The sequence below is a fragment of the Polychytrium aggregatum genome (genome assembly GCF_025602895.1).
Source record: "Polychytrium aggregatum strain JEL109 chromosome Unknown BJ171scaffold_44, whole genome shotgun sequence".
In the NCBI taxonomy this organism is placed as follows: domain Eukaryota; kingdom Fungi; phylum Chytridiomycota; class Chytridiomycetes; order Polychytriales; genus Polychytrium; species Polychytrium aggregatum.
In genome coordinates, this window is record NW_026516246.1 from 276,276 (window position 1) to 304,210 (window position 27,935).

General features: G+C 56.9%; 11 protein-coding genes across 11 annotated transcripts; 5 read left to right on the forward strand and 6 right to left on the reverse strand.

The window, feature by feature from the left end:
* Positions 1-177: 177 nt before the first annotated feature.
* On the reverse strand, positions 178-1,483 carry BJ171DRAFT_520166 (uncharacterized protein). Its single transcript, XM_053112408.1, has one exon. The coding sequence runs from the start codon at positions 1,455-1,457 to the stop codon at positions 453-455; it is 1,005 nt and encodes a 334-aa protein (XP_052963053.1). The 5' UTR covers positions 1,458-1,483; the 3' UTR covers positions 178-452.
* A 1,389-nt stretch (positions 1,484-2,872) lies between these two features.
* Positions 2,873-3,791, forward strand: BJ171DRAFT_520189 (uncharacterized protein). Its single transcript, XM_053112409.1, has one exon. The coding sequence runs from the start codon at positions 2,941-2,943 to the stop codon at positions 3,487-3,489; it is 549 nt and encodes a 182-aa protein (XP_052963054.1). The 5' UTR covers positions 2,873-2,940; the 3' UTR covers positions 3,490-3,791.
* Positions 3,792-4,348: 557 nt separating this feature from the next.
* Positions 4,349-5,385, forward strand: BJ171DRAFT_223588 (uncharacterized protein). The gene is made up of 2 exons (XM_053106515.1): positions 4,349-4,869; positions 4,968-5,385. The coding sequence occupies exons 1-2, from the start codon at positions 4,616-4,618 to the stop codon at positions 5,158-5,160; spliced, it is 447 nt and encodes a 148-aa protein (XP_052963055.1). The 5' UTR covers positions 4,349-4,615; the 3' UTR covers positions 5,161-5,385.
* A 272-nt stretch (positions 5,386-5,657) lies between these two features.
* On the reverse strand, positions 5,658-7,284 carry BJ171DRAFT_477927 (NAD-dependent glycerol-3-phosphate dehydrogenase C-terminus-domain-containing protein; the record flags this gene model as incomplete). The annotated part of the gene is made up of 4 exons (XM_053108898.1): positions 5,658-5,909; positions 5,993-6,481; positions 6,758-7,004; positions 7,106-7,284. The coding sequence occupies 4 exons, from the start codon at positions 7,282-7,284 to the stop codon at positions 5,658-5,660; spliced, it is 1,167 nt and encodes a 388-aa protein (XP_052963056.1).
* A 736-nt stretch (positions 7,285-8,020) lies between these two features.
* On the forward strand, positions 8,021-10,369 carry BJ171DRAFT_477928 (pyridoxal phosphate-dependent transferase; the record flags this gene model as incomplete). Its single annotated transcript, XM_053108899.1, has 4 exons — positions 8,021-9,039; positions 9,161-9,496; positions 9,713-9,903; positions 10,041-10,369. The coding sequence occupies 4 exons, from the start codon at positions 8,021-8,023 to the stop codon at positions 10,367-10,369; spliced, it is 1,875 nt and encodes a 624-aa protein (XP_052963057.1).
* Positions 10,370-10,636: 267 nt separating this feature from the next.
* BJ171DRAFT_223644 (uncharacterized protein) lies at positions 10,637-13,001 on the reverse strand. Its single transcript, XM_053106516.1, has 9 exons — positions 12,593-13,001; positions 12,359-12,475; positions 12,100-12,202; positions 11,825-11,974; positions 11,594-11,653; positions 11,465-11,501; positions 11,293-11,378; positions 10,949-11,093; positions 10,637-10,818 (listed from the first exon to the last, which is right to left on the reverse strand). The coding sequence occupies exons 1-9, from the start codon at positions 12,904-12,906 to the stop codon at positions 10,763-10,765; spliced, it is 1,068 nt and encodes a 355-aa protein (XP_052963058.1). The 5' UTR covers positions 12,907-13,001; the 3' UTR covers positions 10,637-10,762.
* Positions 13,002-14,033: 1,032 nt separating this feature from the next.
* BJ171DRAFT_520196 (ergosterol biosynthesis ERG4/ERG24) lies at positions 14,034-15,573 on the forward strand. Its single transcript, XM_053112410.1, has one exon. The coding sequence runs from the start codon at positions 14,148-14,150 to the stop codon at positions 15,384-15,386; it is 1,239 nt and encodes a 412-aa protein (XP_052963059.1). The 5' UTR covers positions 14,034-14,147; the 3' UTR covers positions 15,387-15,573.
* A 142-nt stretch (positions 15,574-15,715) lies between these two features.
* Positions 15,716-18,037, forward strand: BJ171DRAFT_520198 (kinase-like domain-containing protein). The gene is made up of 8 exons (XM_053112411.1): positions 15,716-16,190; positions 16,517-16,637; positions 16,769-16,850; positions 16,992-17,080; positions 17,210-17,336; positions 17,419-17,455; positions 17,582-17,723; positions 17,844-18,037. The coding sequence occupies exons 1-8, from the start codon at positions 15,853-15,855 to the stop codon at positions 17,931-17,933; spliced, it is 1,026 nt and encodes a 341-aa protein (XP_052963060.1). The 5' UTR covers positions 15,716-15,852; the 3' UTR covers positions 17,934-18,037.
* A 138-nt stretch (positions 18,038-18,175) lies between these two features.
* Positions 18,176-20,475, reverse strand: BJ171DRAFT_570793 (uncharacterized protein; the record flags this gene model as incomplete). Its single annotated transcript, XM_053113658.1, has 4 exons — positions 18,176-19,208; positions 19,343-19,427; positions 19,553-19,769; positions 19,936-20,475. 4 exons carry the CDS (start codon positions 20,473-20,475, stop codon positions 18,272-18,274), a joined length of 1,779 nt encoding a protein of 592 aa, XP_052963061.1. The 3' UTR covers positions 18,176-18,271.
* Positions 20,476-21,166: 691 nt separating this feature from the next.
* On the reverse strand, positions 21,167-24,090 carry BJ171DRAFT_223713 (uncharacterized protein). The gene is made up of 4 exons (XM_053106518.1): positions 23,150-24,090; positions 22,652-23,048; positions 21,803-22,533; positions 21,167-21,509 (listed from the first exon to the last, which is right to left on the reverse strand). Exons 1-4 carry the CDS (start codon positions 23,632-23,634, stop codon positions 21,176-21,178), a joined length of 1,947 nt encoding a protein of 648 aa, XP_052963062.1. The 5' UTR covers positions 23,635-24,090; the 3' UTR covers positions 21,167-21,175.
* Positions 24,091-24,289: 199 nt separating this feature from the next.
* Positions 24,290-27,911, reverse strand: BJ171DRAFT_445986 (uncharacterized protein). Its single transcript, XM_053108184.1, has 5 exons — positions 26,775-27,911; positions 26,071-26,539; positions 25,649-25,792; positions 24,847-25,544; positions 24,290-24,685 (listed from the first exon to the last, which is right to left on the reverse strand). The coding sequence occupies exons 1-5, from the start codon at positions 27,713-27,715 to the stop codon at positions 24,544-24,546; spliced, it is 2,394 nt and encodes a 797-aa protein (XP_052963063.1). The 5' UTR covers positions 27,716-27,911; the 3' UTR covers positions 24,290-24,543.
* Positions 27,912-27,935: the final 24 nt, after the last annotated feature.

The window sequence follows — 27,935 nt, forward strand, 5'->3', positions numbered from 1 at the left end:
CAGCACCCGTTCCCACACTCAGTGTAGTCCCACCCTTGCAGTCTCTCCCTGCACCCTCATCACAGCGTAGTATAGTGCCAGCACTTGCCACTCCACCACCCCGACCTCCCCTCGATCCTGCTGTTCCCTTGTTGGAACTGCTCGAAAATGTGTTCACCCGCTTGGTCTCAGACCTTGTGGGCAGCTGAGGCAGCATTAGGCTGCAACAGGAGTAGATAGGCTTGCCTGTGTACTCAGCGTGCCGGGGTACCAACCTGTTGGACTTGATGGCTTGTCTTCTTGAATGAAGTTGGCTATGGATATAATGAAGCAAGAAGGATGAACAAGAGTCACGCTCCTGGGATGGGTCAGCGCGTGAGATTATATATTCATCAGCTTTTCGTTGTCCACGAGAACAGGAACAAACGATAGGGCTTGAAAATGCGCTGGTACTGCCCACGAATCGTCCTAGATTATGGATAATGTCGATAGGCACCAATGTTGGTGTCAACAATTACCCATTGAGACAACATTTGAATAACCCCCGCCTCGTCCTTAAGTTGAACCATGGCTGAAAAATCCCCTTGCTTCTCCGCAACCTGCGCCATGTCTCTGAGCGTGGAGGCAGCGTCAGTATTTAGTCGAGTGCCATGAATTTTCTTATAGATGTCGATCGCTTCCTGGTAGTGTGTGAGGGCAACCTCGTAGTTGCCTTGAGATGAGGCGACATGACCCATGTGGCGGATCGTGTCGGCGACTTCGGGATGCTCTCGCTTGCCGTAGATCTTGGCTTTGATGTCGTGCGACTCTTGGTAATAATTTAGAGCGGCCTCGAGGTCACCTTGGGTGTAGGCGACATTGCCCATATTGAAGAGGGTGGCAGCAATCGAATGGTGCTCCCGTGTGTTATAGACCTTGATCTTGATATCAACCGACTCCTGGTAGTACTTGAGGGCGGTCTCGTAGTTGCGTTGGGAGTAGGCTATACAGCCTAGTTGGTTGAGTGCAGTGCCAATCCATGGATGTTCCCGGGAACAATAAACTTTGACCATAATATCGAGGGACTCTTGGTAGCATTCGAATGCGGCCTCGGTGTTGCCCAGTCTGTTGACGGCATTTCCTATGCTATTGATCGTGGCTGCGACCTTGGGATGCTCACGAGTGCCATGGATCGTGATGTTGATGTCGCGCGATTCCTTGTAGTATTCGAGAGCAACCTCGTAATTGCCTTGGGTGTAGGCGATGTTGCCCATGTTATGAATCGTGGCGGCAATCTCTAGGTGCTCTCGTGTGCCATAAACCTTGGTATAGATGTCGAGTGCCTCCTGGTAGTGCTTGAGGGCAGCCTCGTTGTCGCCCAGCGACATGGCCACATCACCGAAACTGTGGATCGTGGAGGCGATTGTTCGGTGTTCTCGGGTGCCATATATTTTGGTCTCCATCTCCAATTCTTCCTGGTAGTACTTGAGGGCGGTCATATACTGCCCCTGCGCGAAGAAAACGTTTCCCAGATGATGAATGGCCTCAACCACTTGTGGATTCTCCCGTGTGCCGTAATACTGGATGCATTTGGAGAGATGCCGTTCGTACAAGTCCTTGGCTTGACTGTAAAATCCGCGATCGGATGCAATCCGAGCGGCGTGGTAGTCAATTTGTTGGTGAAGGTCCTTGGTATAACCGTTGATTGTCACCACCTTAGCGAACCCTTCGAGATGATTCACGTAGGGATAGGTGTCCGTGAGAAGCGATCCGGTCAGCTCGAGCAGCACTTCACCCATAGTATCTTCGATTCCTTCGGCATTCAGTTCACTGTGTGCTTGGACATACTCTCGAGCCACTTGCTGAGTGAGCGAGTGGGTCGAGTACTGTCCCTCGGCTCCACTTCGGAGGAGACCACTCTGGACCATCATCTTGATCAGATCGGTCACTGTGGACAGGAAACTGATCAATTCCATGCATCCATGCACTGGCACCATTGATTGCACTTCGATTCAATCCCAACTCACCTTCGGTCTTGAGCTCCATCTTCTGTGCAATCGCCTTGATCAACTCGAACTGGATGTTGGTCGGCGCCACCAGACTGAGGGCCCCGAACAGCCTGGCTGCCTCGATGCCCTCATCACCTCGCCTCATCAGCGAGTCCAGCGACAGATCCACAATCACCTTGAGCGACGACCGAGTCTCGTCCTCGCCGTCCTGCAGCTCCAATGCTCCTGCAAACGTGGCCTCGAGTTCCGACAGGGGAGTGTCGTAGTTCTCGGCAAACGTCATGAATGTCTGGATGACGAGTGGATATCCGCTGATCTTGGCCACGATGCTGTCCAGTGACTTCTTGGCCTCGTCCGACACAAGTCGCTGGACAATCATCGGCGATGACGACAGGATATAGTCGAGTGTAGTTTTGTCGTCCCAGTTGACGAGACGGAGCAGATCGTGCTGGAAGCTCGGTGCCTTGGTCTCAAGAGCACTGGCGAATGCACCAGGAGGCAGTGAGGCCAGCCGGGTCGTCACCACCACATCGCCGCTGAACCCGACCGACTTGGAGTGCTCAAACACAGAGTCGACCACGTTGATGTCATCGACATTGTCGAGCACCAGGAGATAGCCGTGAGTGTTGGCGAGGAACCTCGAGGCATGTTCCTTGATCTCGTCGGGCTTGATACCAGGGAACATGTCGATGAGTCCATCGAGGGCAGTCGACTCGGTCGAGCAGTTGAGCCAGAAGACCTGGCGGTACTGTGGCTTGATGCCGATGGTCTCGGCTTTGATGGCGAGGAGGTCTTCCTTGTTGCTCGCATTCAGAATGCCCATCATGAAGAACAGGATCTGGAGGGCGAGGACAGACTTACCCATACCACCCATGCCAGAGATGACGGCACGGCCAGTCAGGGTGAGCTGCTTGAGCAGGGTGTCGAGGTGGGCGGGATCGAATCGGAACTTGGAGTCGCAAAAGTATTTACGATGGATGGACGTAATGAGATCCATGTTGGGTGGGATGGGATGGACGAGGTTGAGGAGGCGGTAGACTCGCTTGTGCATCTGGTCGGGGCGGAAGCCAAAGGACTGGATGTCTCTCAGTCTGCCGAGGGTCTGGTTGAGGGGGGCAAAGGCAGGGTCGTCGGGGAGGGACATCATGTACGGCAAGAAGGGAGTGAAGACATCGACACCATCCTTGGTCTCCTTGGTGGCGATACCGAGGGGAAGGACAGGGAGGGAGCGATTGGCATCCTTGAGATCGAGAGCGGTCTTGATTTCGAGCAGAACACTGTCCTCCTGACCGGCAAGGGTGTTCTCTATCATAGGTGTAAACGATTCCAGACTGAGGAGCAGGAAGACGGCCTTGCTGGTGGGGAGGGCGCTGATAGGGCTGACTTGAGGGTCGCTGGGATTGTTGAGGCAGTCGACATCGTGGAAGACGGAAAGGGGTTTGCCATATCGACGGAGGGCGACCGAGGTGAGCACCTCCTTCAAAGCCTGGACAGTGTCGGCATCAGTCTGGGCTTGGTATGAGAGGAACAGGTCGTGGTCGGTGCCGTGGACGGGGCAGGAATAGAGCTGGTTGCTGGTGGCGGTGAGCATAGCCGGGGGTATCGTCGGATCGATGGTGCGGAAGGTGAGGAAGACTGAGGGCTGGGCAAAGGGACGAAGCGGCCTGCTTTTAAGGCGGATGGGGATTGCAGTGTCCATACATCTGGAGGGTATCAAAGTGCGCTACCGAAACAAAAAAAAAAAAAAACATCATCTGGAGGGTATCCAGCTGTCATGATGACAAATGGACTATCTCGATTGGGACAAGGATGTGATATTGATCCTGGTGCGATGTTTGACCTGACAATCGTGTCGCTGTCATTCGCTGAAACAACGAAAGACAAACGCTTTCATCCACTCGTGTGCCTCTGCCTCTCGTGTCTTGAATCGTGGTCGAACAGAGTGGGACCCGAACTGGTGGCGGAGGGATGAGACGTATGGTATCCGTGCAGTGGTGGAATCGAGTTGGATGTTGTCCGCGATGTGATGGAAACAGAGTCAGACAAGCATTCCCCACTGACAGGCCGCACTTCGATGCATTGGTCAAGCAAGTTGGCACTTTGGTCTATCCCTCTCTTGAACCACAGGCTGATCGGTCGAATACGTTAAGCGTCAAATGAGATGGCCCATTGGCGACGGCGAAACCACATTGGCCGGACTATGCTTCTATCGGCTGGTCTCGGTGCTTCCACCCTGCGTTTGTTCATCTTCATGTGGCCAGAGACGGTGCCCATCACCTTACTCGCCTTCATTTTATGGACCCTCTCCTTTTAATTGGTCCAGGGGCATCGTAGTGATCGTCCATGACTTCCTCGTTCAATGATCGACCAAGAGGGCCCATTGTCAGCACCAATCGGTTCTATGATGTCTCCTGTTTTACCTGCAGGTCCAGGAACACTTCTTCCAGGCTGGACAGAGTGCGAGAGTTTCTCAGCTGGATCGTTCCATTCGGCCTGGCACTGGTCAACAAGATGTTTGAGGCTATTTGTCGCTGTTTTCCTCTCTTCACCATCCAATATCCGCCGTTTCTGCTGCGCTTCCTTGGTCGCTCTGTTGCCATTCCCCGATCCCTCCTTGAGCATGATCTCGACTCCCCAGCTGGTCCGCCATGAGCCAACCCCCACACAACGACCCACAGGCTCCCGAGCATGTCGAGGATCTCGTCCATCTCGAGACCATGTTCCATGAGCTCGGCCGCGAAGATGGACTTCGTGACGGACGACGGGCCGGCCTGAACGAAGGACGGAATCTTGGCCTGGCCAGGTCGTTCGAGATGGGCAAGGAAATCGGCTTCTTCCTCGGATTTGCGAGGATCTGGCTCCTGATTGCCCCTCGCATTGACGCGGACAAACTCAATCACAGGTAAACCATTCCATCCAGCCAGCTGCCTTTTCATCCTGTCCGGATGATCGCCCGGATTGTTTGCTCATCCCATCCCTGTTTCGCTTGAGGATCTCCAGGGTCATCAAGCATCTTGAGCAGCTCAGAGATATGGCAGAAGCTTTTCCGAAGGAGAACATCAAAGATGCAGCCATGCTGGAGACACTGGATCGCATGCGCGGCAAGTTCAAGACAATCGTTTCGCTTCTGGGACCCTGGGCAAGCAACAACATGCCCAGCGCCGATCAGGCCAACCGTCGGCTCAACTTCTGAGCCATCCATCGACCACCCTGCTGATCCAATAGCCGGCCATATAATCTCTGCCTTGTCCTCACCGATCTTATCTGCTTCAGGCAGTGATCTAGGCAACACAACAGCTCACACTCCCTTATTGCATAGGACACTTTCCATCTGGTATCGAACTGCATCCAGCAATACAATGTCCTGATCCCAGTCGACGATATTTCCCTTCGATGTGTATCGTTATGGTGGACCGGCGATCACCCACAGCCATCAACCCAAGCCAGCGATAATCTGCAGCCAGTCGACGGCAACATATCAACACGGCTGTCGCTTAGGATTCCGACTTCATCGTAGAATATTGAGCACCCATATAAAACAGACATCATCTGTGAACAGAAGCGATCGGATACTGCCGCTTGTTCCAGCCCGACCAGACTCGACCATCAACACGGATCGAGTTACTCACTGAGATGCTCCACCACCATCCACTCGATCTCTCCGGTGGTGCTCGATCACCATCTCGTCCTTTACAGATACATTTCCACGATCGACTTTGGCGGCGCATCCTCATAGCAAATGCGATAGACTGCGGTAAAGAGCGGAAACTCTTGCACCAGGTTCTTGATCTTGAGGATCTGGTGGACTTCGTAGCTGGTGAGGGTGCCTTGTAGCTTCTGTCCGTTGAGCATTTCTTGCTCCAGCGCAGCAAAACTCTTTCCGCTGGTGACTCGGGCTTCGGCCACAAGGCGGTTGCGACCACCAAAACATGTAGTGATCACCTGCGGTTTCGGGTGGGACGTGAGTGGGCCAGACGGAGCTCCGGGACGACGGACAATTCCCGTATCGGCGGACAACCACTTACATCGGCAACACCACAGCTTTCGAAAAAGGTCTCGTCTTTGACGCCGTGGTAAAACATCTTGGCAAACTTTTTCATTTCCATGAGCCCGATGCGGATAATGGCGGCCTTTGTGTTTTCTCCAAACTTGAGTCCATCCACCAGGCCAGCTGCGATGGCCACGACGTTCTTGAGGGCACCACAGAGCTCGACGCCGGCCACGTCATCGACAACAGACAGATGAAAGTACGAGGTGGCAAAGAGCTTCTTCCAGATCTGGCCGTCGCTGATGCGCCGGGAGCCGACGGTGGCCTCGCAAAACTGCTCCTTTGCGACCTCAGAGGCAATGTTGGCGCCCATGAGGACACTGACGTCGATGCTGAGGTTCTCGCGGATCATATCCGAGATCAGATGCAGGCCGCTGCTGGCAACATCCACACCCTTGATCAGCGAAATCGCACGTGCATCTGGCCGGATGTTGCCTTGCAGTTCCCGGCACACACCCTTGACAAACTGAATGGAGGAGCGCAACAGCAAGGATTGGACAGAGAGGGTTACTGCGAGGCGAGAGAGAGCATCGTGCACATGCCCCCAAGCGGCCGTCGATCGTCATGCGATCGACATGTGAACAGCACCAAGAAAGCGAGCAGCACATGTGAAGGTCATCGAGAGAGCCAGCATCCAGAGACCAGTCCGCCTCGCATTGGCGATCGAAGGCGAAAGGCACAACTCAGATGCGGCCTATTGTCGCTGGTTTGGCATCGAGATCAGGGAGAGACTGATGCTTACTTGGTGCGGAATGACAAAGACCAGCAGCGTGGCATCCTCGACGGCCTTGTGCAGATCAGGATACGCCACAATGTTTCTGGGCAGCGGGACGTTTGGGAGGTACTTGACGTTCTCGTGGCGGGTGTTGATGATTTCCGAGAGTCGCTGGCCTTCGATCATCTCCTCAAAGACCCACATGCGCACTTCGTCGGCAAACTCTGGATAGACGCTGGTGTTGCGTCCGCAGATCTTGGCAATGACGCTGCCCCTGTGGGCGCAGGACGTTGATCAGCGAGCCAGGGTCGATACGATATGGAGACGAAGGAGCGTCAGCATCAGACAGCGCAGATGTGGGTGAGTATCGCCGACCGATTGCACATCTCGATGCACCCGAGCCGGGCGGGGATGAACGACGATCTGCTCTGCTGAGGCCACTCGGACTGCCCTCGATCGTCGACAGAAACGTCGCTGCATCTGTACCAGTTCCCAGATCCGATCAGTGCAACCTTTTCCTTCATCATCTTGACGGTCGATGGCCGAGCGAACATTGCGTGGGAGAGCCGGCAGGTCGACGAGGCAATATCCGCGAGAGAGCGAGCCAAGAACAAGACGGCCGGCGCCGATTGGGCCGTCCTATTTTGGGCACCGGCTTTGTCTTTGCCCCAAACGAACCCGGCCCGGACATGCGACGACATGCGTCGACATGCCTGTGCTGCTCGGAACACTGCGGGTGCTGTGGACCCGAATGATGTCTCGATCCGCTCGCTTCGTATTGATAGTGTTCATATTCTATTGCTCCACTTCGGTCGTATCGATAGAGTTCACATCGTATCGCTCCGTATCGCTGCATCCGAATGTCAGTATGAATCCTCGCAGCCATGTCTGGAAAATGACAAGTTCTGCATAGCCAGACACATCGCAGACACATTGCAGACGCATTGCAGATCATGCGACTCCCCGCCATGTCGATATATACTCTGGTCGTTCGTGGTGTCGTTCCTGAAGCCGCTGTGTCGTTCGTTGGGCTGGGGATGGTGATACACATCCACACGATGTCGTCATCTGACCCACCCCAGCTGCGCTCGGCTGCGCGCACATGAGCGGCGTTGATTCGTCAGCCCCGCTCGTCTCCGTTTTGATCTCACTTCTCCCAGTTCCTTCTGACCTTCCACCCAGTCCGATCGCATCTCCCATCTGATCTGATATTTGTTCCTGCCGCCGTCCACCGAACTTAATCGCACACCCGAGCCGATCCTCCATCGATCCCATCAGCTCCACCTGCCAATGTCCCAGTCGCTCCCCATCCAGCTGCCACTCGGGTCGCCAATCCCACCCATCTCCTCCCACGCCATCTCGGTCTCGCTCCCGAGCTGGCTCGACAACATCGGCTATGAAGAAGCCGACCCCGAAGTCATCACCAAGCTGAAATCGGGATATCCCCGCTTCGTCTACCACGCCAAGGTCAAGCTGCTCTGCGCTTTCTTCGAGAAGAAGCTCGCCCTTCCCTCCGAATCCTGTCTGGTCTTTCGCTCCAGACGCATCGCACAAGAGTGCCGCGACTTTATCTGCATCCAGGTCGCCCGGCTTGCCCCGCCTCCATCCGGCACCGAGCCCCAGCCCAAAACTCCCACAAAGCCGCCTGCCCGCATCGCCGAATACACCCTCTCCTCCAGCCTCCAATCATTTTCGGCTCTCGATGCATCCAAGCCAGCTCCAGCAGCCGCTCCGGCCCCCGCTCCCATATACCTTCACGTCGTGCTGTTCGCCAAGTCATGGGCTCCCGTCGCCAAGCAGTTCTGGCAGCACTCTGGCGAAGGCATCTCCTCCCGCTTCGCCGAGCATGCCCTTCGCATCATCGAATCCAACGAGCGGGCGCTGTCCCTCGAGGCTGGTCGCTCCAATGGCCGTGCCCCACAGAACCCCTACTACAAGGCCTCCCAGTTCAAAAACAGCAGTGCCGTCGCACTGCAGCAGCTCCAGTCCTCGATCGACCGCGATCAGGAGCTCTTCCTGGATGAGCGCTTTGGCCGCAATCTGAACTTGGCCTTTGGCGCCCCTGCCAAGGCCGTCCTTCGCAAACGAATCGCTGGCATCCTTGGCGACTCCATGGACGGATCCGATGAGCTCCTGGAGCAGCTCAGCCAGCCGGCCGAGCCCGAAACAGCGGCTGGGGCAGCTGCTTCTCGTTCATCCCGATTGCCCGAGTCCAATGTGTTCCTGTTCTCGACCGGCATGAGCGCCATCTACAATTCCCACAGGCTCGTCCTCAGACTCTTCCCCGGACTCAAATCGGTGCAGTTTGGGTGAGCTATCACTGAAAACATTCAGTTTCAGTTTCAGTTTCAGTTTCAGTTTCAAACACCAGCTCTAACACCTTCCCGATTTTGATTTATCGCCTGGTCCATCTCAATGCCTTCGTTCCAGGTTCCCTTACCTCGACACGCTCAAAATCCAGCAAAAGTTCGGACCCGGCTGCCATTTCCTCGGCCACGGCTCGCCCAATGACCTCGACCACCTGGTCAATGACATCTTGCCCAACGAGCCCATCTCGGCCGTCTTTTGCGAGTTTCCCTCGAATCCACTCCTGCGTTCCGCTGACCTTGCCCGACTGCGGTCGCTGGCAGACCAGTACGGCTTCCTGCTCATCATCGATGACACCATCGGCAACTTTGTCAACGTGGCTGCAATCGATTATGCCGATGTCGTCGTCAGCAGCCTCTCGAAAATCTTCTCCGGTGACAGCGACGTTACTGGTGGCAGGTACGTTTCAATGGGCCCAGAGCCTGCTCGCCGTGGCCAACTCGCCAACGTCCACACACCACCAACTCGTTCGTCAAGCAAAAATCACTGTTGAATCGCCACAACCACGGCATCATCTAAGCTGACCCCTCTTCTCCGACGCTTGATTGTCCCTGTCCACACACGGCCCCTTCCCCGCTCCACGCACCCCATGCATATCGGACCCTCCCTCGCCAGCCTGGTTGTCAATCCTTCGGGCAGGCACGTCGAGCGCATCCTTGCAACCCTGCACGAAATCTACGAAGACACCGTGTGGATCGAAGACGCCATCTACCTCGAACGCAATTCTCGCAAGAACCGCGAGCGCATCCAGATCATCGACTCCAACGCGGAGCGACTTTGCGAGTTCCTGCACGGTCACCCCAAAGGTAACCACTGATAACCATCGACTCGGAATGCAGCTCTGTTGCTTCACGACGTTACAACGGCTGTCAAGCAGGAATGTGTTCCTGTGCATGGCAGAGCATGACGTTGACGATTTGCTCTCCGTGTGTCGCCGCCACAGTGGTTCAGCTGTTCTATCCAAAGTACACCGACCGAGAAATCTACGACCGCTTCAAGCGGCCGCAGGGTGGCTACGGCGGGCTCTTTTCCGTGGTCTTGCAGGACGAGCAACAGGCTTCGCGCTTCTACGACCATCTCCATGTTGCCAAAGGCCCGTCGCTCGGCACCATCTTTACGCTGGCCTCCCCGTATGCCATCCTCGCTCACTACGGAGAGCTCGACTGGGCCAAGAGCTTTGGCGTCGATCGGCACCTGATCCGCGTCAGTGTCGGCACCGAAAACTATGACGACCTGGAGCGCACCTTCCGAGAGGCCCTGGACTCGTGCTGAATGTCGTCTGTGCCTGCACTTATGTCTCCTCCACCGTCCTGTCTTTGATTCTTCCATTTGTGCATGCATTTCCTCGCGCATCCTCACAGACTACTTCTCCCATGGCTTCATTACCGCCCTGTCTGCCGTGCCTGTCAGCTGGTTTGGTTCCCAGCCAAACTGGGCTTGTTAGGAAGCCAATAGCGCCATTCACACCATCTGCTTGTGTTCGCCCTTGATAACAATCGCCACGACTTGCGCTGACACTTTGCGTCGGACCCCACCGAGCATTGTCGCAGTCAGAATCCACTGTTCCGGCCGCCCTGGCTTTACTAGCTGTCCAGCACCTTCTCAACAGTCTCAGCACCGAAAAGTCCCTCCGAGTAATGTTGTGGTTGTATTGATGGTGGTTTTCTAGCAGCCGATCTCGTAAAACGGGTGTGGCGCGTTGGGATCGGATGGCAGGGGCCCTGGAAGGCGGTGAGTCCGGTGCGGGATGAGCGACAGTCGACCAAAAGTATGCAAGTCAGCAATCCATGCCGCGGATCGGCTGCGGATTCAGACCCAGTATGAGGCAGCGACGGACTCGTCTGGCCATACCTGGGAACGAAGATTGGATGCGCTGCAAATGCGGCTCGATCTCCCACATGGGCAGGAACAAATTAAAGTCCAAAAGAGCATACACGGCAAACTCGCTGCTGTACACCTCCTTCGAGCCAATGGGGCCGAGCTTGTCTTCGATGCACTATCGCCGTCGTTGGCAGTAATTGGTGTCATTAGCATCAGGGTCGCCCCCACATCGCAGTTGTCCCGACTGCATGAGAAGCCAGCATGCCAAGGGTCTGGGGTTGGATGAAGCTGTTGGGACCTGCACCGTTCACATCGCCATGGTCGAGGCGGTCTCATGACCCCGAACCAATACCGCTGAACTCGGACGCTCTTACCGCCATGATGCTTGAAAAGTATGGCGGCATCTGGGCCTTTGTCGGTATCGATTCATTGACCTTGATGGCCAAAAACAAACACACGGCTGCATTCGGATGGGAATCAGCGCAACATCCTGGACCAACCCTGATCGCCGCCGAGTATGCGCTGATCGAGGCAACTCTGACCAACCTGCTATCAGCTTTCTGGATGCCTTGTTGACTTGGGTCTAAAAAGGATTGTCGCAGAATGGAAGGATCAATACACCTGGCGATCATGGACGCTCTTCGTTATGACATGTGCTACAAACGAATATCGAACCTTGAGTATCAGCTTCTCGAGATAGACAATGGCAAACGCCACCGTCGTAACCTCCAGATCCTGCGTATGTGTATGTGTTTGTGTTTGTGTTCGTTGTGTGTGGAGCGATGGAGTTTATCAGTCAGAGCTCCACATCGGGCTGCAACCCCGCCAACAGTCCCAGCCTCGAGCAGCGGGATTCTCCATTTCTCTCCCACCACACTCCTAATCCCTATTGGCGACAATACAAACCACGGCCTTTCCGATCTCAACCATTCGCTGCTTGAGCTTGCGGATCTGCGTCAGGGTCAGCGAGGGGTCGACCGACGGATGGGTGTCTCGGAAGTGCTCGTTCAGCTCTCGCTTGATGTCCGAGGGTCGAGAATATGATATGATGGATCCCTAGTAGGCCGGTGCCCAACCATACAGTCAGACGGCAGATCGCTTCTCTTTCCTCACGCAGGTGTCGAGGATCGCTCGTGTTGGGATGACTTGTCCCAAGGCAATATGCGTCAACATCGACTCACAATAAAGCATGGAAGCGTGATGATTGTCCTGTTCTTTCCTGTGCGGTGCTCTGGATTGTCCAACAGCAACGGCAGATACGACAGGACCTCTGGCGCAACGAGGCTGTGAAGAACCGCCAACAGAACGGACGTTGGCGGATGAAACGCCAGAAGAAGCAGTCAAAACAGGGATACAATTGTCCGCGTCGCAGAAACCCACGCCTGAACGATAGGCGTCATTCGCGACCATGGACTTGCCCTTGGAGGTGCTGCCACTCACCCGAGACAGCCAGTCTCCATCAGCAGCTCGACATAGGAGGTTTTTTTCCGGCGATTGTTGGCTGTCGTGGCCATGTTGTTGACTACATCGGCCACTTGCGGAAGCCCGATCATTTCGCTGGATTCCAAATGTAGATTCGGTGGATGCGGTAGTTAGTGCGTAGTCTTGGCGGTGCTCTCGGCATCGCCCTGAGCTACCCATGCAGTTCTTGAATCCACGGCCAGCACTACTGACAGGTACTGGCTCGCCAGCGTGCTCTTGGGCTGCTTCTTCATGGGGCCCTTCCGACGAGCCTGGCTCAGGCGATTGTCTTGGAAGGGCAGGATCGAAAGGTACGACAGAGGACATCCCGACTTGGCCACGAGCATGATATCGCCGCCCTGGGTGATGTGCTCGAGGATCGAGTCTCGCTGGCCACCCGAGGACTGGGCGTTCGAGCGTTTCCGGACCAGTTGGGCGAGCTGAGAGCCTGGTACGATATTCCACTTTGGGCTGGCCTCGGCTGTGTCGTTGTGATGTCGTTGTGGTGTCGTTGTAATGTCGTTCATTACCCAGTAGCCATTCAGTCGTCATCCAGGCAGATCCAGTCGGGCATTGGGGGATGTTCCGTCAATGTCGAGTCAGAGAGATTGGCCAAACGAGACCAGGGACAGCAGTCAGTGATTTGGATCTCGTCACAAGTGCATGAGGCTGTCTGGATGGCTCGTTCCTTGGTCGAATTGCATCGCAGTCGCAGAGGTCGGCAGCCTTACCCTCGGACTCTCCCGCATTTGAAGCAATCATGCGCTCCAAGTTCTTGCTCGATTGACCCGGCTGTGTGCCGTCAGTCAACGACACAGCAGCATTTTCTGGGTTCTGGAAGTGGCATGTCGATCCAGATACCAACTCCTGTATCCTTGGTTCGTTGGTCTTGGGCTCTGTTTCGAGGGGCTGACTGTGTGCCCGAGCAGCGAGCGGCTCGGAAAATGATAAGGCAGGCCGGAGGGGCGCCGACGTCACCGTCAATGCATTCTGGCTGGCTCCCTGCTCGATATACTCGTACAGTATCGACGACAGAAAGGCGACGGCAGCCTTCTGTCGCTCGTTGTATTCCGGCTGGGGTGTTGCCCAGGGGCCAGTGTCCTTGCTGGCAGTGTATGCTGAGGGGATACGGTCGTCGAGGGCCGCTGGGCCGAGGTGATGCAGATCGAGCGCAGGAACCTCGCTGGATTGTGGATGTATGAGCGGCGTCTCATTGATATTGACGGAGAACCGACTGTGTGGAGGGCCGGCGGGGCGGAAACCATCGGCGAATGTGGCCCTCGGCTCGCCAGCGACGCCAGAGGCCGTTGATATCAAGAGAGCGTCCCGGTCAGAGGGGAAGCCCGTGAACGAGATCGAGGTGAGGAATTCCAGGCCAGCCTGCAGCCGCTGTGCCTTGGTGATGTGGCCAGCGGCTCTGTGCTCAGAGCCGTGCGGTGCGTCCAAGAGGCCATCGCTGTCGGCATCAGCCCTCGTCGATGGGGGATCGTGGACGAGCTCGGTGGCCATCGTGCGGGCGCAGACGAGATGGACGGAGAACAGACGGCGGATGGATCATTGCCAGAAATGCTTGTGTGTGTGTGTGGCTGGCTCGGTTCCGATTCGCCGCGATTGGACAATCTTCCGCGGATGTCGTTCTCGGCACCAAGTCCAGCAAACCCCCTTGGACTTCCTGTCCACCGAACCAGCCCAGCGACCCCGTCGGCTTTCTCAACCTCGGCTTCCATCGCTGCATCGCACCAACCGCCTCCGCCGGCCCAGCTGCACCATGGCTTCCGACTTTGGCCTCACGTTTCTGCAGGTGGCCGAGGTCTACCTGCTCTGCGTCGTCCTGCACAAGATCATCCCCTACCCCTCTCGCCAGGGATACTGCTGCAGCTTCGACGGCAAGCCGCTCACCTACAAGCTGAACGGGCTCTGGGTCCTGTTCGTTGTCGTTGCCTTCTATGTCGTCTTGGTTCATTTCGGCGTCAAGGATGCCACCTTTCTGGCTCGCAACTTTTGGTTTGGCTGGCTCTCCGGTGCCCTCATCGGTCTGGCTCTGTCGATCCTCTACGACGTCCTCGGCCGGGTCTGGCCCCCGGTGGACGCCCAGTACCTGCGGTGTCTGACCCGGGATATGGTCAGCTGGGACGAGACCGCCGGCGCATACAAAGTCATCAAGCAGCCCCTTGCCGACCCCAACTACCGCAAAAAGTCCCCGATCCTGGACTTTTTCAACGGCCATGCCTTCAACCCGCGCTTCCTCGGCATCGACATGAAGATGATGCTCTACTGCTGGGGCGCTGTGCTTCTGCAGCTCAACGTCCTGTCCATGATGATGCTCCAGATTCAAACCAACCAGAGTGTGCTCACCAACGCCATGGTCGTCTATGTCATCGCCTTCACCTGGTTTCTCGTCGAGTACAGCTTTTTCGAGAACGTCCACCTCTACACATACGACCTGTTTGCCGAAAAGATCGGATTCAAGCTGCTCTGGGGCTGTCTGGGCTTCTACCCGTTCCTGTACTGTATCGGCGGCATTCCCTTGATGACCTTTGCACCCGCCGCCCAGAGCCAGGATGCCGACATTCCTGTCCTCGGTGCAGTCGGCATCGGCCTCCTGTTCCTCGTCGGTTGGGTCCTGACTCGCGGGCCCAACATGCAAAAGTTTCACCTGAAGATGAACCCGACTGCGACCACGTTCTTGTTTGGGCTGATCCCGCAGAAGACCATCCCGGGCACCCGCATCATCTGCTCGGGTTTCTGGAGTCTCAGTCGGCACATCAACTACCTGGGCGAGATCATCCAAGCCATCGCCCTGGCCCTCCCTGGATTCATTGTCATGCTCGGGGGTGGCCATCCATGGTACATGTGCCTGATCCCATGGATCTATCCACTCTACTATGTGATGCTGTTCATCCCGCGCGAGCGAGACGACAACCGCATGTGCCATCTCAAGTACGGCGAGGCCTGGGAGACCTACTGCAAGATGACGCCCTGGCGCATTATCCCGTACATATACTAACGGTGCTGCCGTCGTTGTTGCTGCCGTTGTTGCTGTCGTTGTCGTGGCTGGCCCTGCTGCCACCCAAGCGATCGAATCCCCACCGGCAAACTGCTACTCAATCTCCCCTCCCCCACGGCGAACATGTGCTGTCGCCCGCTTTACCGCCTATGATCGAGAACCACAATACAACCGATGTAAACCCGAAGCAGGATACTTCCCTGCCATGGCGTACATGCATCTCTGCTCCAGTCGGCAATCCGCCTCACTCCATCCCAACACTCCCGCCACACACACACACATCAATCTGCCCCCCGTTTCGGCCGGCTCGAGCCGCCCAGTCGCACTCGAGCCGGCTTGTGGCCGCCTGCCAAATCCGTCTGAATTGAAAGTCGCCGCTCTTCGTCCCCGTCAACCCTGCATCCTTCTTCCACCGATCCATCCTGCCCATCCAGATCACTCGCAGTCTCCCAACGCAGCTTCCGCCATGATCAACGACGAACACAACATGTTTGACACCCAGGCTGCCGTCGGCGGCCTGGTGTCGCATCGGTCGCACGCCCAGCAGCCCAACCATCGCCCTGCCCTCGTCCATTCGTCGTCCATGCCCTCCTCCAAGCCAGCCAACCCGTACGACAACTACGAAAAGATTGAAAAGATCGGTGAGGGCACGTATGGCGTTGTCTACAAGGCGCGGTGCCGGAACACCGGTCGGATCGTTGCCCTCAAGAAGATTCGTTTGGAAACCGAGGACGAGGGCGTCCCGTCAACAGCCATCCGCGAAATCTCGCTCCTGAAGGAGCTGAACCATGCCAATGTCGTGAGGTGAGCACTGCTGCCAGAAGCACATACCGATGGGACTGAAGATGCATACCAAGCGGATGCGACCAACTGCTGTAGTGTGGATGTTACATCTCAATTCAACAGCATCTGGCCCAGTGCTCGGACGACATCCATCCTGTCCGATCGCTCGGAGCCGTACCCTCGCTGCCGACCATCCTCCGCCAGCGAGCTGCTCTCGCTCTGTCCGCCCCGATCGCCCAGGATCCCTCTGTCGACCGAGCGGCTATTCTGACTTGTTTCTTTCACCTGATTCCTCCCAACGCGCCTCATCTTGCCGCCGCTGTCGCTGTCGGGACGTTGACTGCAAGGCTGCTCGATATCGTCCACAACGACACCAAGCTTTATCTCATCTTTGAGTTCCTCGATCTTGACTTGAAAAAGTACATGGACTCTGTCAGCCCGCACATGCTCCACCCCGATCTCGTCAAGGTAGCCCTCCGGCTTGGTTGCTGTCCTCGGTGCTGGCACAGGCACACCAGTATACATGAGCTGGATTGCTACTGCAACAGCCATCCTGTACCGGGCTCGATGTGTCGTGCTAATCCAGCGTCCTTGAACAGAGCTACATGTACCAGCTGGTACAGGGCGTCTTCTACTGCCACTCGCACCGCATCCTCCACCGCGATCTCAAGCCCCAAAACCGTTCGTACTCGTTCGCTTCATTGTTGCTGATATCCATCAGCTCCTATTGCCGCACGCTTGTTATCCAAGCAGCGCCCTGTCTCGCTTTACTCCACCACAACCTATTTACTCTCGTGTCCCACCCACCCCCACACACTGCAGTGCTCATTGACCAGCACGGCATGCTCAAGCTCGCCGATTTTGGCCTGGCCCGTGCCGTCGGTGTTCCCCTTCGAACCTACACCCATGAGGTAAGCGCGACATCAGACTCTGGCCATTCACCCCCGCAGCCTCTGTTGCATGCAAAGCGCTCTCAGTCCCAGGCCATCCGTCATACAGTGGCTCTAACCGTGCATCAATGCTCGTCTGCTGTCGGCCAGGTGATCACCCTTTGGTATCGCGCCCCAGAGATCCTGCTGGGATCCAAGCACTACTCGACAGCTGTCGACATGTGGAGTGTCGGAACAATCTTTGCCGAAATGGCGATGCGCGAGGCCCTGTTTCCTGGTAGGACCGTCTGGCCCCTTCCGTTCGCACGTTTGCTTGCTGCTGCTTCGCGTGCTACCAATGCTGACATCTCGATCCACAGGCGACTCGGAAATCGACGAACTCTTCCAGATCTTCAGGTACGCAGCCTGCGCGTGGAGAAGGATGTAGCCGATCCACAGTGCACCAGCCCTGCAATTGCGCTGACTCGTCGCCGCTCCATTCTCAAACTCCGCTTCTGCCACATTGACAAACACCTTCACCAGGGTCCTGGGCACTCCGACCGAGACGGACTGGCCCGGTGTTTCCAGCCTCCCCGACTACAAGCCCAACTTCCCGACATGGAAGCGGGAAGGCTTCCGCAGACTCGAGTCCTATCTCGACGCCGATGGAATCGACCTTCTCTCGGTAGGCATCGGCCTCGAGAACCGTTGCTGTGCTTGCCCACGCTCGATCCAGTCGTCATTTCAGTGACTCATCATCCGAATAGTTGGCTAATCAGCCTCTGCATCTCACATGTCGTTACAGAAAATGCTGGTGTACAACCCAGCGGATCGCATCTCGGCAAAGCGAGCGCTGGAACATCCCTACTTCAAAAGCATGCAAAAGCAGTACTGACCGACGCAGCATGCAGTCGCTCGCCCACGGCACGCTCATCTTGACTCTTTCTTCGTTACGCACAAGCGCTAGGAAATACATTTGCACCGTCATCCACACGCCGAGCAACCGCCACCGCTCTGACCCAAACCGTGTGGCTTGCACAGGAAACTCCCGGTGCTAGCTGCGTGGCCAGTATGCGCTGGCTGGGATGCCTGAGTCTCGTTGCATGCGTATATTTTGCACCAGTCCCAAATCGGGGTCTCCAGGCCATCCGCGAGGAGGCAGAACAGACAAGATACCGGGGAGGCCGGGATGGTGCACACAAATCCAACATCGACCTCGACGGCAGCCAGCCATCACGCACTGCTTCCCTCCCCTTGTTGCTCCGAGGTCGACGATTGCGGTTGGTCTGACGCCATGCGAGAGTGCCCATCTTGGGCGGGCTCGGTCGACATGGTTTTGGCGGTGCCGCAGTGCTTCATCTGTGTCCCGAGTGGCTGCAAAGAAGCTCCAAGGCCACTGGAAGCCGCCGCCTGGGCCGGAGGACCCAGACTTGCATCATTGGCGGCACTGATGGAGGCGCTCGCAGACGGAGGTGTGTTTGGGGGCGGAACATGGCGCCCAAGACCAAAGAGCGAGTTGAGCTTGTTGCCAAAGCTGCTGTGGCCCTTTGCCTTTGGCACCAGGTCGGGACTGCCTGAGCCTTCTTCCTTGGAGGAGCGCTTGCCAAAGCCTGGAGACGTCGGACATACCCCCGCAGAGCTTCGCCGACGGGAGGAGCTGGTCCCAGCGGCGTCGCCACCTTCATCGGCCGAGGATGAGCCTGTACGCAGCTTGGAAAAGAAGGTGTTGCTGCCGAGACTGTGTCGTGCGTTTGCGACGGTGGGCAGCGCCGGCGGGTTTGCCTTGCTCGAGGTTTCGGGCGATGCGACGTCGTTGAGGTCGGTAGCCACCGGGGTATTCGTGGTGATGAGCGGGGTGGCGATCTGCAGCGGCCCCTTGGACTCGCCGTCCTCGGCGATTTCACACAGGCTCTCGACGCTCACAGAGGCCGCAAGATTGGCAACCTGTCGGCACAATGGGCACTGGAACATGGCGGACTGCGCCAGCAGCTGCCCGACGCACTTGTAGTGGTAGCAGTGCGAACAGGGCGCTATAAAGAGTGCCTGGAAGGGCCCGATGACGCCGATGCAGATGCAGCACTCTGTTGGGGCCGCGGCATCTTCCTCGTGTTGGCCGTGAGTGGCATATGGGTTGGTGGCAGCGAGAAGCTGTCGGAGGGCTGTTCGGAACCTGGCAAGCACAGAGTATTGACATCGTCAGGGCGGAGGCGGCGAACGAATGGATTGTGCGGACTGTGTGTATCATGCAGAGGGATGGATGCGGTGTGCGGATGCCGTTGCTTGGGGCCAAAGCTGGATGCCGACCTGACCGGATTGGCGTTCTGCCGCTGAGTCTTGATCCACGACTGGTCGTAGAATCCAAGCTTGAGATTGACGCTTTTGTAAATGTCTGGAGGGCGAGAGCGACCAAATCAAGCGTCGGCGATGCCAACCATGCGGATAATACGCGTGAGACGAGAGGCTCGATAGACGGTCAAGCGTTGGAACCATCACACGACGTCAGACCCACGGTACCATTGCGGATACCAAACATCCACAGACGCCCGTGCCCGTCAAATGAGCATCGAGCCATCGAGGGGTACTTGCCTTCTTCCTTTCCCTTGTAATCGATGCCAAACTGGATGGTGTCGCCCTCTTTGATGGGATAGGGCCGACTTTCCTTGCCCGAGGGACTTAATCGCATCTTGTTCAAGAATGTTCCCGAGGAGCTGCCAATGTCCTTGATATAGACCTGGCGAAAGACGACCCGTGCAGCAAAGGAAGCGCATTCAGCCATCACAACAGACCCGAGTCGGAGTGTGCAAGCCAGCGGCTCCAATAATCAATTCGGCATCGACATTTACGGGCGCCGCCTCCTGCTCCGGCCCAGCAGGCAGTCGTGGGAATGGCGGACTCACCAAGCCGTCTTTAGACCAGATTTCGGCGTGATTTCGGCTCACGACCTTGGAGGTGAACCACACATCCATGCCCTCGCTGTTTTTGCCTTGCTTGCCCGTCGCTTGTCCGTCGCGGATGACTTGGCGACCGATTCTCAGGATGGAGCCGTCTTTCAGCTTTCGCTCGATGATGTCGATGGATGGCGCGGCCTTTGTTGGGTCTGGGTTGTATGGAATGAGCTGAATGTGGATGAATTCGGGCGGCTTGGGTCTCTCGACGTCAGTCGAGGCTTGAATCGGGGCTTCGCTTGGAGGAGCCGGTGATAGTCCCCGCGGCACGCTGTCGAGGGAGCCGTCCATTTGGATTCCCGACGAGGCGCCAGCCTCGCTATTGGTACCGATGTCGAGAAGCTGGGTATGCGCGGATGGGACGCTGGTGGAGAGATTTGGGGTCGCTGGAGGATGCAGACTCTCCACCTCTCCGTTGTCGGAGGTGGGCTCGACGACGGAGCTGAAACCCTCGTCCAGGTTTACCGAGTCCGTGTGCAGATGGAGCGACATGGGAAGGTATTCGCGAATGGATACTGTGCTTGATGGTAGCCCTCACAGGAAGAGGAGAGGCAAAGGACGACTCTCAGTGGCCGAGATATTCAGGAACGGCCTCGGTGAATCGTCGTGCCGATACAGAGAGGGGACGTAAGGATGAATTTCCTCTGTTTGGCGAGGTGGGGGGGGGTGCAGGAGACAGCGGGGCGCGAAATACCGAGCGTGAGAGGAAGAAGAGTTACGAGATGTATTTGAGAGATTTCGAGCAGCGCCGAGGGCAGTGCTGGCGGGTTGGGCGGGCGGAGGACGACACTCCAAAGCCGCGAAGGTTGTGGAGGGAGGACTGTGTCAGCCGCACTGGCTGAAGATTCCATCGGAAACAAAAGCGCTGCAGCACACCAATCATCTGAGGTGGTGGATGATCCCGCGCAGACGATCCACAGCGGAGGAGCGAGTCCCGCAAGAGGATTGGCTGGCAGTGCAAGGCGATGTTGCCACAAGCGACAAGAGGCAGTAGAGCGCCGAGGAGAGTGAGGGGCACGGTACATGGGGCAAGTGAGCATTCTGTTACTAGAAATAATTGCCATGGAGCAGTGGGCTTTGAAATAAAGGCAAACACAATCCTATTAATGGCGCTGGGGGAGTCATCGTCTGGAACAATATGCACATACAAGATTTGAGCAAGGGACACAAGCCAATGTGGTCCTGATGACCCTCAGAAGCCAAACTCCTCGATGTGCTCGAGAACAGCAATGTCGATGTCGTCCAGCTCGCCCTCGCGCATGTTGGGCCGCTGCGAGACCAGCGGCGGCTGCATCCGTGCCCCACGCCGTGCCGCCATGTAGTAGAGCCGGGTGTATGTGTAGATGTACCGCCGAAGCACCTGCCAGGCCGTCCACCGCTTGGCATAGTACTTGATCTTGGGCCACTTGTCCAGCACCGAGACCAGGACGTCGCGCTTGAGGAGATGGACGGTGATGTTGGTGAGGGCCCGACACTCGTTGGACTTTATCTTTTCTCGGAGACAGGTACGGCCAAAGATGGATCCACTGCGGGTTGTGTGGTTGTGGTTGTGTGGTTGTGGTTGTGGTTATGATACGGCAAACAGTCTCGCCCCTTCCTTCGTTCCATCACTTCATCACTCCATCGCTCACTCACTCACTCACTCACTCACTCGCCCACTCACTCGCCCACTCACTCGCTCGCTCGCCCACTCACTCACTCACTCACTCACTCACTCACTCACTCACTCACTCACTCACTCACTCACTCACTCGCCCACTCACTCGCCCACTCACTCGCTCACTCGCCCACCGCATCGCCCACCGCGTCCACGGCTTACCTCGGATACACCCGTCCCTCGATCGCCACTATCCCGCTCTTCAGCAGGTAGATGCCCTCGTAGCCCTCCGTGAACAGGTGGCTGTTGGCCGACACCGACCGGATCTCGATCGACCTGCACAGGTCCTGCGCCAGTGCAGGCTCTCGGTCAATGAACGGCTCCAGGAACGGAATGTCGGCAATGAACGACACAAACACCTCCATCGTGATGAACCCGTGCAGCTGAGGCGGCAGGTCCTGCAGGAGCTCGGTGTATCGGGTGCTGTGCTTGCTGGCATAGTGGTCCGAGAGGTACTCGTACACCTTGATCTTGAGCCGCGGCTCGAGCTTGAGTCGGTCAAACATCTCGAGATACTGGTCCACATGGAGATCGTGGGTCCTCTGGCTTCGGTTGCTGAGCGACAGCACATCCGAGATTGTGGCAATCGACCACACCGCGAGGAGATACGAGATGAAGAAGGCAAAGACGCTGTATCCCCACTCGCGGTCGTTGGTGGGCTGCATCACCGGGACGCTGTTTCCGACCAGGCTGACCGTCCCGGCCGACCACGAGAGCGCCATGATGTAGAGCAGCCAGATGGAGATGGCGTCGACGGTGGTGTTCTGGGAGGCGGCATAGAGTTCGTGCCACCCCAAGGGATCGGTGCTGGTCGCCGAGGTGTCGTTCCGCTCCGCAGCGAGGCGATATCCACAGGCGATCCAATGCATGATAAAGGTCATGATGATGCACCACTGGAACAGAGTAAGGTTTGTCAGCGCACGATGTGCTGGCACACGAGCTAAAGCGATCGGCACGATGCCCATTCGCCACTTGCAGCCGGGCCACACGACAGCGCGAAGGACAGATTACCTGCAGGATCTGAATGGTTACATATCGAAGATTGATCTGCGCTTTCCACTGGCTGAGCTTTCGGTTCGCGCGCATGACACGGAGCAGCTTGAGTAGCCTCGTCAGACGCAAGAATCGCAGCAATCGGAGCTGGCTGACGGGCAGATTGCCGCCGCTCTGGTTCACAAGCGAAAGCAGCTCCCACGGAAGTGTGGAGACCAAGTCGATGGAGAACCATCCGGTAAAGTAGTTCCAGAACATGCCAAACTCGGACCGGATGATCTTGCCGGTCTGCTTGTGGCGATACGGGGTGCGCATCTGAATCAAAATGTCACAAAAGAAGATAAAGTCGACGATGCTGTCGACGAGGAAGAGAATATCGAACTGGAAGGGCTGTCCGGGCTGCTGGGAGAGGAAGCTGAGAATACCGCGAGGGTGGGGGTTAACTGGGGCCATAGAACCACAAAATCCCCATCACTCTCACTCTCACTCTCACTCTCACTCTCACTCTCAACTTACGCTGTTTCGAACGGCGTCACCGATGCTGTGAACAAGAGCAGCAGCAGTCCAAGCGCGTCCCATTTCTTGATAAACTTGCCCTGGATGTCGACGACGGGCAGGAACGAGCCCGTCTCAGGGGAAATGACGTCGTATTCGCTGTCATCGCGGTGGTCGGTCAGGTACTCGGGCAGGCTGGCGTCCGAGTTGCGGACAATTCGCCAGCGCCATTTCTTGCGGCTGTACTTGACCTTTTGGAGGTGACAATCGTGTGGTACCATCATCGAGTTTGGCCTCTCCTCGGGGATGAGAATGTCGAGCTTGAAGACCAGCCATTCGTACAGCGTCAGCTTGGGAAAGTCGATGGTCTGGGCTTGCGCCGAGAGCTTGCTACTGGATCGGTGACTAGCCTTGTGGTGGCCAGAGGCAATTTCTTTCTGGGAGCCCAAGCTTAGGTTTGTGCGGTTCGGACTGGGTCCATCGACATTGAGTCGAGGGGCCAGCATTGCAGCGAAAGGATACGATGGAGCGACGTGGATGGGGAGTTCTGCTTGCTGCTGTCAGCCAAAGCGTTAACGACAAATGCGTGTCGGCTGCAGATCGATGGGGTGTCAGATGCTGGCGGTGAGTCGCAGGATCACGGTGCTTTGACGGAGCTCGATGCGAAAGACCAGTCAGATAATCACGCGAGTCGATGCTGGCGCCGTATCGATCGGCAAAGTGAACGAGGGCGCAGGTCGAGCGGGGCCTCTGATGGCTGAAGAGCAGCAGCACGCAGCACGCAGACGGCTTCAGCGGCCTTGGAGGCGGTCCTCGGCGGGCAGCGCTGGGCATTTCCCTCTGCCTGGCCCTCTGATTGTGTCTCGAGGGCCACCTGCGGGCCAGCATGGCCATGAACCTGCTCAAGGTGCCTCTTGGCCCGGCTGGGCATCACTCCGCACGCTGCGCTCGAAAGCACCAAGCCGGTCCGGCCGGTGAGTCCCGGACCATGATTCGGGCGTTTCACCGCTATTTTCAGCGGAATCGGCTCATGCAGCACCTTCTCCAAGACATGCATTGGCCAAGAAAGAGTCGGTATCCAACCCGACCACGATGCTGCACTCGCTCGATCCCAGCAACACCTCTCCCCTTTCCCAACGGGTATCATCGTGCTTTTTCAGTCGTTCCAGTGCAAGGGACAAATCTGACTCGATTCCGTTTATCGCTACTGAATTACTCAACAGCTCTAAGGTCAATGGGATAGAAGATAGCGTTTCATTTGAGGCATGCGCCGCAATGATATCCGAAGGAATAGATGCAAGAGTGCAATGGATGGGCACGGAGCAGCAAGTCCGTGAGGAGGGCCAGAACATGAAGTTGTCGTCATCTAAATGCGAGCCCTCCAACCGCCAAGGTGGGTTGGAGCACTATCCGAATCACCAGACATCTTCCAGGTAACGGCCCTGGGCCTTGAGGTTCTTGACCCAGGTGTGGGCGCGCTCCTCGTCAAAGCCGCCAATCTCAACACCGACCGAAATGACGGCCTTGTGGACATCCTTGGCCATGTACTTGCCATCACTGTCATAGACCCAACGAGTGTTAGCGGGATATCACGAGCCCGACTCGGCCAGTCGGGCCAGCCGATGTGAATCTTGTCACCGATTCACCCACGTCTCGCTCAACAAAACCACTCACTTCGCAGCCATATCTTTCGATAACTGCCCGATCCCTGTACTTACCCGCAAATGAACAGGAAGCCCTTCTTCTTTTCGAGGATCTCCCAGATCTCGGCCTTGTACTCCGCCAAACGATGCTGGACATACACCTTCTTCTGATCAGGGACCCGCGAGAAGGCAGTGACAAGCTCAAAGTCGAAGGGCTTTTCGGGACCGGCATAGCCTTCGGCGCTCCACGACTTCAGCTCCGTTTGGAGAGCCTCAAACTCAGGGCGGTACAGGAAATCAATATCGGGGCTTCGGCATCCATAAAACAGGAGCGTGCGACCGACTGCCTTGCCACGCCGGGCCTCAAAGAAGCGGTCGTGGACAAAACCGCGGAAAGGAGCCAGACCGGTGCCGGGACCAACCATGATCACCGGCACTGAGGGGTTGCGCGGGAGCTTGAAGGTCGAGGTGCGGATGTACATGGGCAAGTGCAGATGAGGCAGGATGTTCCTGGCGTCGCTGTCAACAACGACGGCGCTTTCTACCTCGAGGCGCTTCTTGTGGCAGCGCTCGAGCCACGACGTGGCGAGGCCCTCCTTGAGATAGACCGCAGACTTGGACTCGTTCTTGGCCAAGGGCGACTCCAGCGCATAGCGCACAACAACGGCGGTGATGCCAATCTTGTTGGGCTCTTGCTTGGATGACGACGAGATGGAGTAGTACCGGATAGCAATGCGGGGCAAGATCTCCGTCAAGACGACGGCAAGTGGAATCTGCGGGTCGGATGGCAGGTCGGATGGCAGGATAGAGTGAGTAGAGCAGTGGGTTTATGTGAGTGATTGGTTTGGAGGATGAGTCTGGTGGATGAAGCCGTTACCTTGGCGACGCTCGGGAACTCGCGAATGATGTCGGTGAGGGTCTTCTGGCCTTTGTCCACAGTTCTCAGGAAGAACTCGCGGTCGTCAACCAGCTGGTAGAGCAGGGCCCGCTCGGCTTCGTCAGCAGCATACTTTCCGAGGATCTGTTACCGTAACAAACACAGGCATCAGCATCTCATGCGCACTAATCCATCCGAGGACACCGTCTCCAAACGAATACCGGACAGGCGACATGGACGATTCAAATGCATTTGAGGACGTCAAAGGAAGGATTGACAATTGTAGCTGTTGCCGGGGGCAGCAGCTTGGATGCGGAGGCCATCTCAAGCAGTGACATTGCCGAGTGGTGACCTCTCGCACATTGCCTGCTCGACCGAGATACAAATTGAGCTCGTCCCGCATCGACAAATGGTTTGCGTACCTCAAAGTGGTGCTGCTTCAGAGGCTGCTTGAGGTCGAGATAGTATTTGAGAACAGTGTACAGGGTCGCAGGGAGTGGGAAGGGGCGCTTGGCGTTCTTTCCGGAGGGATGCTCGAGGTTGGCATCCAGCTTGACTACCGACTCGCGCAGGTTGACGCCAGAGAGACCAAGGACTTGCACTAGCTCATTGATATCTTGGTCGCGATTCTCGGCCAAGACACCGACGTGGTCACCAGTCTCGTACTTGACGTTGCTTCCGGTGGTGTCGAGCTCGAGGTGGTAGCACTGGCGGTCAACAGAGACTTGGATACCAGAGCCGGCACTGGAGATGCGGTAGTTAGGATCTTGCGTGGGAGGCGGCTGGGCAGTCGGTGCAAACGAGAAGGTGTCGCTCGATTCGGAGTACAGAGGCTTGCTGACCGTCAGCGGGCTGTAGTAGGGATGCTTCATATCGAAGGTCTTGCGAGGGCTGGCGAACGTGACCGTGTCCGCAGTTGAGCAACGGCATAATCGCAGCAGCCAAGATGTAGATGCGAGACGGTGATGGTCGCATTGGCCAAGACGGCGATGAGATATGGCAAAGACAAGTGATAAAGACAATGCCGGAATATGCAATTAGAAATCAAACGAGAGCGACAGCACCGCCAGCAAATGTACCCACAATGTCAGAGCTACCAATCCCAGAGATGATGGCCAGAACTTACTTGACTTCGGCAAAGGTCGATTCAGACTTTGCCAGCCATCGGCGAGGAGTGGCGGCGGAATGCTCGCCAAGATACAGCTGGGCAGCATCAAACTGGGAAACCGGGAGCAGCGACACATTGAAGAGAGGAACATGCGGGGCCTCGCGAGCCTGCTTGGAGGAGCCTTCGGTGACGTTGAAGAGGGCAGCAATGCTCTCGAGAACAGCAGGCTTCCACTTGAGGAAGTCATCTTCGAGCGAGTTATCGTCGTCGCCTTCACCGCGCTCACCAAGGCGCTTGGCGCCCCACATCTGCAGTTTCTTGTCGACGCGGCGGGCAGTGGCATTATAGTACTCATATGTAGTGTTGCCGAGGCCAAAGACGATGTAGTCGATCATCTGGGCAGCCTGTTGCTCCGAGTTGTCGTCGGGCTCGTCCACGCCCTCGTCGTCACCCTTGCCACGGCCATCCATGAGCCATTCGTAAAAGTCAGCAGCGTTATCGGTGGGCTCACCCTCGCCATAGGTAGCAAGGAAGAAGCCGCAGAGCCAGGTCTTGCCCTGGGCCCGCTGGTCTTCGCGGGAAGGCCACTGGAGCAGTTCGGTCATGTCATACTCCTCGAGATCGCAGATGAGGGTGCCGATGCCGAACTTGGCCTGGACCTCATTGGCAAGACGGTTGGCGAGATCCTCTGCGGTGCCGGTCTGGGATCCATAGAAGAGGATGAGCTGGTGAGGGTTCTCCTCGGCATTCAGCTTGTCGAGGAAGGATTGCTTGCCACCACTGCCTGCGGTAAAATCGATCTTGCCGCTGGAGCTAGCAGTGGTCTTGGTGCCAGAAGTAGATGTGGCCGGAGCCTTCTTGAGCGAGCCGGAGCGCCAGACAAGGAAGCCGATGGTGGCAACGGCGACCACCGAGAGGATGAGGATGTCAGTGACATCCAAGGAGGCGGCGTTGGTCATAGTGTCGACGGTGGTTCAGGCCAGACAACGCCGAGGACAGCAGGTCAGATCGGGTGCGATTCGTTGCAGAAAGCGACAGCCCGGGGTGCAGAGAGCGGCGGCCAGAGCAGGGGACGCAGCAGATGGCCTTGGGGGAGGGCAGACTGGGGGCAACGGAAACGAGATCGGTGCCGGAACGGACCCGCAGCGAGAAAAGCGGCCTTGGACGGAAGCACGGAGC